At 43.7% G+C, this 9,398-nt stretch overlaps 2 protein-coding genes across 2 annotated transcripts in view; both read right to left on the reverse strand.

The window, feature by feature from the left end:
- The window catches only part of LOC107690868 (nebulin-like), a 1,432-nt gene extending 1,195 nt beyond the window's left edge, over positions 1–237 (reverse strand). Inside the window, exon 1 of the mRNA XM_016489286.1 lies at positions 81–237. Coding sequence (XP_016344772.1) covers positions 81–212 — 132 coding nt within the window. The 5' untranslated portion in view covers positions 213–237. The remainder of the gene's footprint in view (positions 1–80) is intronic.
- Positions 1–9,392, reverse strand: part of LOC107690865 (nebulette-like) — a 22,703-nt gene extending 13,311 nt beyond the window's left edge. Inside the window, exons 1-13 of the mRNA XM_016489284.1 lie at positions 9,351–9,392; positions 9,159–9,269; positions 8,959–9,069; positions 8,204–8,311; positions 7,817–7,927; positions 7,623–7,733; positions 7,440–7,550; positions 6,773–6,883; positions 6,561–6,671; positions 5,761–5,862; positions 5,535–5,645; positions 5,330–5,434; positions 5,146–5,256 (exon numbers count right to left, since the gene is read on the reverse strand). Coding sequence (XP_016344770.1) covers positions 5,146–5,256; positions 5,330–5,434; positions 5,535–5,645; positions 5,761–5,862; positions 6,561–6,671; positions 6,773–6,883; positions 7,440–7,550; positions 7,623–7,733; positions 7,817–7,927; positions 8,204–8,311; positions 8,959–9,069; positions 9,159–9,239 — 1,284 coding nt within the window. The 5' untranslated portion in view covers positions 9,240–9,269; positions 9,351–9,392. The remainder of the gene's footprint in view (positions 1–5,145; positions 5,257–5,329; positions 5,435–5,534; positions 5,646–5,760; positions 5,863–6,560; positions 6,672–6,772; positions 6,884–7,439; positions 7,551–7,622; positions 7,734–7,816; positions 7,928–8,203; positions 8,312–8,958; positions 9,070–9,158; positions 9,270–9,350) is intronic.
- Between the last annotated feature and the right edge of the window lie 6 nt (positions 9,393–9,398).

The following is a 9,398-nucleotide window of genomic DNA, read 5'->3' on the forward strand; positions in this document are numbered from 1 at the left end:
TGTGTGTGTGTGTGTGTGTGTGTGTGTGTGTAAGTGTGTGTGTGTGTGAGTGTTTTGATTCATGTGAGTCGTTTGCTCACGTCGCTCTGCAGTTCGGTCACTGTTCGGACAAACTGTGTCTCTGGAGTCTCGGGCAGCTGAGAATACAGGCAGCTGGAGACGCTCCTCCTGCCGTCCTCTCTGTATTTATTCTGGAAAACAGATTCCCGCATGCGTTTACTGAAACTGACTGTACCGATCATGATGATTAGTGATCGTGTGTGTCGTTACATCGCTCTGCAGCTCCGAGACTCTGGCAGCGAGCTGAGTCTGCGGCGTCTGCGGCAGCTGAGAGTAAACACTGCACGACTGCAGCCTCTTCCCTTCTTTATATCTGATCTGTGGAGGAGAAACAGACGCTGAGCGACTGAATCCGCTCTGAATCTGAAGCACATGCAGACGCTGGGACGCACCTCGCTCTGGATCTGTGTGGCGTCTCTGGCGTGTTGCGTGTCTTTGGTTTCTGGGAGCGTGTGATACAGAGACGTGCTGCTCTCCTTCTTACCAGACTCTCTGTATTTGCTCTGAAACATCAATATGTGACTGATTTAACCGCACTGACACTATCAGATGAGAACTAGAACTGCTGCTCATAGAGCTGCTCATAATTGATGAATTTTACAACATTAACACTTATCTTCCTGTTTATTACTGTGAAGCTGCTTTGACGATCTCTATTGTAAAAAGCGCTGTATAAATAAATGTGACTGATGAATAATTTCGGGATGATCAAACATCATCATGTGTTTGTGCTGAATATTGTTCTCTGCACTAAAGCACAGATTGTCCGAGCGAACGGTGAGTCACGAGCGGAGCTCTGGGACGAGCGGCTAACTATAGCCACACTTATCAGCTCAGAGATACAGCAGCGTTTGAGACGCGGCCCACAGAATAAAGCTACTGACACAACAGTATGGACACTTTAATTTGAAGATGCATCTTTTTCTGTGTTTTTGTCCAGTGAAAACAGTTTTGATGACGCTCTCCCAAGTGAATACATTTTAAAATGCCGTTTTCATGTTTTAATTGTGAAAATGGGGTTAATTTTAAAACATTGACGCATGTTTAGTCATATAATGCAGTCATGCAATCAACTTAACCTGAAACAAACAAGATGTCGTTATGCCTACTATCCACTTTCAAAGTGTTGTAATATGAAGAATGTACAAAATATTCTTGACATCTCCACAAAGATGACAGAAAATGTGCTTGTAATTGCTGTCCGATTGTGTTTTATACCCAACACAGAATCTGGACACCAGCGTGTGGTGGGATACTCTGTTTTGTCTGTTCTCTCACTGAGCTTCTGTGTGGATTTATGAGAGCACAGTGAGGCGATTTAAGAGTCTGCAGATGTTTCAGTGTGTGGACGAGCAACGCCTGAAAACACGGGTTTGGACGGAGAGCGTTTTCAGATGTGTCTGGATGAATGTGGACAGATGATCACCTCACTGATGAGCGGCGTCAGCTCCTTCACAAACTGTGTGTGCAGCGTCTCAGGCAGCTGAGAGTACAGACAGTGAGACAGATCCTCACTCACACACACACACACACGCTTCACTCTGAAACGGCACCATGTGTTTTTAATTGCTGAGAACACGTCAAAATAAAAGCCTAATGGTTTACTATTTGAAAATGAAGAAATTAAGACCTAAATATTAGTATTGTAATTTTACAGTAAAATATTTTTTTTATTAATTTTATTTATTCTTATTTTACACTACAACAGGATTACTAGAATACATTATTTATTTTGTTTAATATTTTAATTATTTTAATTTATTTCTTATTTATTTTTTAGTCATACTGAACTGTTCAAAAACAGTATAAATGTGGCCTATGAAAACTCAAGTGGAAAGAAATATAAAAACGGTTTACTTTATAGTTACTGAAACAGGTATGATTTACTATGAACACCTACATTTTTCTCAAACCGTTCAGCCCTATAAGGATGATTTACATTTAAAATCATCATTTACATCAAATTTACATTTTCAGCTTTTTTAAAAATAATTTTGTTTTACATAAAGATGCACTCTAACAAAACCACCCACACACTCTAGAACGATTGTTTTTTTTTTTTAAATGGAGCTTTTCAAGTCTTCTGGTCAAACTGTATTTTTTCATATCACAATATACAGAGCAGAAAAAAATAGTGCAATAACGTGCAGCTCTAGCTCAGAATCACACCTGACAAAAACGACTGGAAATGAGCAAATGAACATGATTAACGACTACTAATCAGTGAACGCAGTGACGTTTACCTGGCTCTGGAGTTCACTCTGCTGTTTGGCGAACTGCGTCTCCGGCGTCTTGGGCAGATGTGAGTACAGACAGGACGACATGTCTCTCTTCCCCTCCTCTTTATATCTGACCTGCAGAGTTAAAATAACCTCCTGATAACCCACTGACCCACACACACCGCTAACTGACCGCTCACGTGACCACAGGAACCATGTTAACCCTTCAGATGCTGTGTGAGCTGTACCTCGCTGCAGACGTCTGTCAGCTCTCTGGCCAGTCGAGTCTCTGGCGTCTCTGGCAGACGTGAGTAAAGAGACGAGGAGTTCACCTTCTCTTTATACTTCATCTGAAACCACAGACAGTTCACTAACTCAACCATCACTAGTACTACAGCCCATGCTGATCACAGCTGCAGCACTGAGTGACATGAATGATTCCTCACATCATGTGTGCTGTTGAGGAGAGTGTGCTGATGCTTTACTGATCAGACGCATAGTTAAACTGATGATGATGATGATGAAGAAGCAGTTACCTCACTCTGGATGTGAGCGGCATCTCGAGCGTGTTGAGTCTCAGGAGTCTCTGGGAGCTGATGGTACAGAGATCTGCTCATCTGCTGCTTATGTGATGTCACTATCAGCACCCGTGTGTGTGTGGCGTGTTCATCCTCACGTCGCTCTGGAGTTCAGTCACCGTCTTCATGAACTGCGTCTCTGGAGTCTCTGCCATCTGAGAATAAACACTGGCGCTCATGAGCTTCTGTCCTTCAGTCTTGTACTGAACCTGAAACACATCAGCACACATTCATGAGTCTCCATACTAATCAACACTGACCAGCATCTTATTGGCAGATATTTGTTCTTGTTTTAACCCTATAAAGATATCATTATTGTATCATATTTGATGCAATAATCAAAACTTTGCTGTTAATCATGTCACACTCAATCTCCTCATGTCTCCTGCACGTCTGATTGAGAGTTTAGAGTTTTTAATCCAGTAAAAGCTCTTTTAGTGTAACTGTACAAATGTCCAGCTTCAGCTGGAGCTTCTCGTGTCAAATCTTGACTGATTTTGATCAAGTAAGCATCAGAATAACTGCAGTAATATCTCCAGATGAACACTTACTGGACTGAAGCAGCTCAGCTTTACTTGATTCTCCATCAATCATGTTTTAGAGTCTCAAATCTGATCCTCAGGATCTTTTGAGGAGCGTTTGTTTCCAGAAGCTTTACTTTCACTGTTCCTCAGCGGAGGAATGATCTTCACAAGCCTCCAGAACATCTCACATCTTCTGAGGAGCCTTTATTTCTTCAGCTCTCGATCACTGCGTTATGTTTGGAGCATTTCAATCTCATCTTATTACTGGAGATATAGAGCCACGACTGATATTTATAGCATTTTACTGTATGTACTGTAAATATACTGATTTACATTACAAGCATCAGAATATCATCATATAAATATCAGCATCTGCAGCAAATTGCATATTTTTGCTCAGTTTGAGTCTCTGAATAAAAGCTGTATACGGTCTGCACTAGAGACATACAGGTATGTTCATGTGTGTTCAGATGTGTTCAGGTATGTTCAGGTGTGTCCAGGTATGTTCAGTTGTGTTCATGTGTGTTCAGGTATGTCCAGGCGTGTTCAGATGTGTTCATGTGTGTTCAGGCATGTTCATGTGTGTTCAGATGTGTTCATGTGTGTTCAGATGTGTTCAAGTGTGTTTAGGTGTGTTCATGTGTGTGCAGGTGTGTGCAGGTGTGTGCAGGTGTGTTCAGGTGTGTTCATGTGTGTGCAGGTGTGTGCAGGTGTGTTCAGGTATGTTCATGTGTGTGCAGGTGTGTTCAGGCGTGTTCAGGCGTGTTCAGGCCAGGTATGTTCAGTTGTGTTCATGTGTGTTCAGGTATGTCCAGGCGTGTTCAGATGTGTTCATGTGTGTTCAGGCATGTTCATGTGTGTTCAGATGTGTTCATGTGTGTTCAGATGTGTTCAAGTGTGTTTAGGTGTGTTCATGTGTGTGCAGGTGTGTGCAGGTGTGTGCAGGTGTGTTCAGGTGTGTTCATGTGTGTGCAGGTGTGTGCAGGTGTGTTCAGGTATGTTCATGTGTGTGCAGGTGTGTGCAGGCGTGTTCAGGCGTTTGCAGGTGTGTGCAGGTGTGTTCAGATATGTTCATGTGTGTTCATGTGTGTGCAGGTGTGTTCAGGTGTGTTCAGGTATGTTCATGTGTGTGCAGGTGTGTTCAGGCGTGTTCAGGCGTGTTCAGGTATGTTCATGTGTGTGCAGGTGTGTTCAGGTATGTTCATGTATGTTCATGTGTGTTCAGATGTGTTCAAGTGTGTTTAGGTATGTTCATGTGTGTCCAGGTGTGTTCAGGTATGTTCATGTGTGTGCAGGTGTGTTCAGGTATGTTCAGGTGTGTTCATGTGTGTTCAGGTGTGTCCAGGTGTGTTCATGTGTGTGCAGGCGTGTTCATGTGTGTTCAGGCGTGTTCATATATGTTCAGGCGTGTTCATGTGTGTTCAGATGTGTCCAGGTGTGTTCATGTGTGTGCAGGTGTGTTCAGGTATGTTCAGGTGTGTTCATGTGTGTTCAGGTGTGTCCAGGTGTGTTCATGTGTGTGCAGGCGTGTTCAGGCGTGTTCATGTGTGTTCAGGTGTGTCCAGGTGTGTTCATGTGTGTGCAGGCGTGTTCAGGCGTGTTCATGTGTGTTCAGGTGTGTCCAGGTGTGTTCATGTGTGTGCAGGTGTGTTCAGGCGTGTTCATGTATGTTCAGGCTTGTTCATGTGTGTTCAGGTGTGTCCAGGTGTGTCCAGGTGTGTCCAGGCGTGTTCAGGTGTGTTCAGGTGTGTTCATGTGCGTTACCTGACTCTGCAGTGCGGCGAGATCTCGGAGACGCTGGATCTCTGCGGTGTCGCTCATCTGCGAGTACAGCGGTGAGGACAGATCCTTCTTCACGGCCTCTTTATACTTCAGCTGAGGGAAACACACCTGCGGTCAGTGTGACGCTCATGAGCGTGTGTGAATCTGCTGTCAGTGCCGTACATACCTCACTGCACAGCTCTCCGGCGTGTTTGGCGTGTTCCGTGTTCTGAGTCTCGGGCAGACAGGCGTAAAGAGATGCATCTGTTTTGTTCTTCTCTTTATATTTAACCTACATACACAGTCATGTGTAAATACACACGCTTCCTCATCACACATGCTGACCTCCTGTCATTCACAAACTGTGTCTGTCCGTGATGCGACACACATACGTGACTCTGCAGCTCGTAGGCGTCTTTAGCGTGTTCGGTCTGGAGCGTCTGTGGCATCAGGCTGTACAGATTGCTCTCCGCTTCCTTCTTACCCTCCTGCTTGTACTGAAGCTGAAAATAGAAGCTGCTTTACACCCAAAGAAACAGACTGAACTTATATAGACTCTAAAGTGTACTTTAGTAATATCAGTAATAGTGTGGCATCAGTGCAGTACACGCGTGTTACCTCACTCTGGATGTTGCTCATGTGTTTGGCAAACTCTGTGTCTGCGGTCTGCGGCAGGAGTGAATACAGACTGACCTGATCATTCTTCTGCTTATATCTGACCTGAGAACAGCAGCAGGAGCACACAATAATCAGTATTTAAACATGAGCCGGATGTAAATGAGAACTGATTCATTCAAACGCTCCATTAAAGGCTATATTTGTCACCTTAAATTGATTTTCAAGGGCAGTTTTACACTTATAAGGGCAACTGACCAAACTTGCAAAAATATACATCATCTTCAACGTCAAATTATTACATTTAATCAATACATTCAATTAGACGCTATAGGCTGTTACCAATCAAATGAGATCAGCATCATCCGGATTCATTCAGAAATCAAACAGCTGTTTTACTCGCACACATGACAGTTCTGCTGGGTTTGTTTGGAATGGTTTTCATTTGTGAAATAGAGCAAAAACAGGCTTCAGGGAAAGCAGCACTCTTACTCATGTGAAGTTGCTTAACTACGTGATATGATATAAATATAAAACAAAAAAAATCATAGAGGGAAATTTTTTGCATCCATTATCTTGAATTTGGGGGCTTTTTAAAAATTAATTTCAGTTGCATTTTTTCTCTAAGCCCTCGTTAATCTCTGACCCTGATTCATATTCTGTAAAACACTGATGAACATCAGCCGTCACTGTTGTCTGTACTGCGATCAGCTGACGACACACTTGAGTTTTAAGGAGTAAAAACAGCACAAACAGAACCCACGGCTCACATCTAGTGCCCTATATAGTGAAGATGTGCTCACGTCGCTCTGTGCGTCTGCGATCTCTCTGGCCGTCTGCGTCTGCAGCGTCTCTGGCAGTCGAGTGAATAATGGACTGGACAAACTCAGTCTGCCGTCCTCTCTGTACTTCACCTGAACATATAAAACATGACGACCTCGAGCTCTTCTGCTGTGAGACTGTGAGTTTGTAACGTGCAGAAATCACACAGTGTTTGAACACGAGGCCGCTGTACCTCACTGATGATGGTGGTGGCGTGTTTAGCGTGTTGCGTGTCCAGCGTCTCTGGCAGTGTGGCGTACAGCGAGTCGCTCACCTGCTGCTTCCCAGACGCCTTATATTTCACCTGAATGAAACACACAGACACACCGCAGCTCATTCGCTGATGAGAGACACATCAAACACTGAAACACAACACGCTTGATCAGGAACGCTCTGAAGAGTCTCACGAGAAACTCCCAGATGAACTGGCGACCCTGACCAATGTTTGGTCTCATAATAAGCAAACGCAGGTGTTTCAGTCAGAGATTCCCAAATGTTTTTCCATCAACCGAACCCCTCTGAGCTCAAATATTTACTTGTAGTCTCTCTGGGATTTTAGGTTATTAATTCAGTAATTTAACAACACAATCTCATGTTCACAGTTCTCTGATGTCGATTAATGCACACATGAAATGCAACTAAACTAATAAAATATTTAGTATTTTTTACTAAGTGTTTTATTTTGATTGCTTTTTTTGTTTTTAAGTTTACATTTATAAACCGGATAGTTCCGGTGCTTGATTCTGATTGGCTGAGCCGCGTTCGAAGCTGTTGTAAATGACTCTACAAAGGTCTATGATTTTATATTTTGATTGCTTTTATTGTAAAATAACTGACTCTAATAGTACATGTTCGCTCACCTTGCTCTGCAGGTCAGACACTGATTTGATGAACTGTGTCTCTGGAGTGTCGGGCAGCTGAGAGTAAACGCTGGACGAGAGGCTCCTCTGGCCCTTCTCACGGTACTCTTTCTGAAACACACATGGAGATGGAGTCACGCGTGACGCATGTCACATCAGCATCATGAATGAAATGAGCCACACCTCACTGAGCACGTGCGAGATCTGCTGAATGAACTTCATCTCTGCCGAGTCTGGAACCGCAGTGAAGGAGGAACCCGAGAAATCGCCCTTCCTGATGCCTTTATAGGCCACCTGAGTGCAGATGATCAGATGAAGGTCAGGCGCTGCGGTCAGACGCGTGTGAGGAGGCGTGACGCAAGCGTGTGCAGCGTTACCTCACTCTGGATGTGAGCGGCGTCTCGAGCGTGTTGAGTCTCTGGAGTCTCTGGGAGCTGATGGTACAGAGATCTGCTCATCTGCTGCTTACTGGCCTCCTTATACTTCACCTGAGGTCAACATGATTCACAATCCTGACGTCTGAACGTTCTGAGCTCGGAGATGGTTGCTAGGGTGTTCGGGATGGTTGCTAGGGCTAGGTAAGTGGTTGCTATGGTGTTGTTAAGAAGTGGTGTTCTGGATGGTCTCCAGGGTGTTTCTAGAGTTGTGTTTCTGAGTGGTTGCTATGGTGTTGTTAAGGGGTTGCTATGGTGATCAGGGAGAGAGTGACTGATATATTGTTGCTCTGACGAGTCTCAGTGAGTTCACACGCGTGTGTGTCGTACGTCACTCTGTAACTCCGCGGCGTGTTTGGCGTACTGCATGTCCAGCGTCTCGGGCATGAGCGAGTACAGATTACTGGAGTTTTCCTTCACGTCAGCTTTATACTTCAGCTGAAACACACAAACACACGTGACGAGGAAAACACTTAACATGAAGTCACAAAACATAAAGAAGATTCCAGATCAGTGCTTCTCAACTAGGGGCCGTCGGATGACATAAAATTATTTATATATATATATATATATGTGACCCTGGACCACAAAACCAGTCATAAGGGTCAATATTTGTAAATATTTGGCAAATGAAGTTCTTAGCAATGCATATTACTAATCAAAAATTAAGTTTTGATATATTTACGGTAGGAAATTTACAAAATATCTTCATGGAACATGATCTTTACTTAATATCCTAATGATTTTTGGCATAAAAGAAAAATGTATAATTTTGACCCATACAATGTATTGTTGGCTATTGCTACAAATATACCCCAGCGACTTAACACTGCTTTTGTGCTCCAGGGACACTTATATAAAAAGTTTTTTATGATATTAAGTTTTGTTTTCCACTAAATGTACTAAAATGAAATTCATGGGTTTTTCCCTCAGAATTAAGGTGATTTTTCTGACCCCACTGGTGGATATTTTTTTAAGCCTAAACTCACTTCATTTTGATCAGTTTCTCAGAAAAGACGACTAATTTAGCTTCTCATGGTTTAGGAATGTTCAGATATTGTACTGGAATAGACAGACATGTTCACCTCACTCCGGAGCTCCATCTGCTGCTTCACAAACTCGTTCTGCGGCATCTCTGTCATCAGCGAGAACAAACTACTGCCCATCACAGACGCCCGGCCCTGCCTGTACTTCAGCTGATCACACAACACACACACACTCACATTATCAGTCAACACACACTGGAAGAGATGCGTTCTGCAGAACAGGAGTGTGTCAGTGTTACCTCGCTCTGGATGCGAGCGGCGTCTCGAGCGTGTTGAGTTTCTGGAGTCTCTGAGAGCTGATGGTACAAAGATCTGCTCATCTGCTGCTTACTGGCCTCCTTATACTTCACCTGAGCACACACACACACACACACATCATCATCATCATCATCATCATCAGTCCGAGTGTCGTCAGATGTGTGATCACGCACCTGACTCTGCAACTCAGAGACGCTCCTGCTGAACTCAGTCTCTGGAGT

This window comes from Sinocyclocheilus anshuiensis, unplaced genomic scaffold, assembly GCF_001515605.1.
Source record: "Sinocyclocheilus anshuiensis isolate Anshui unplaced genomic scaffold, SAMN03320099.WGS_v1.1 scaffold2375, whole genome shotgun sequence".
In the NCBI taxonomy this organism is placed as follows: Eukaryota; Metazoa; Chordata; class Actinopteri; order Cypriniformes; family Cyprinidae; genus Sinocyclocheilus; species Sinocyclocheilus anshuiensis.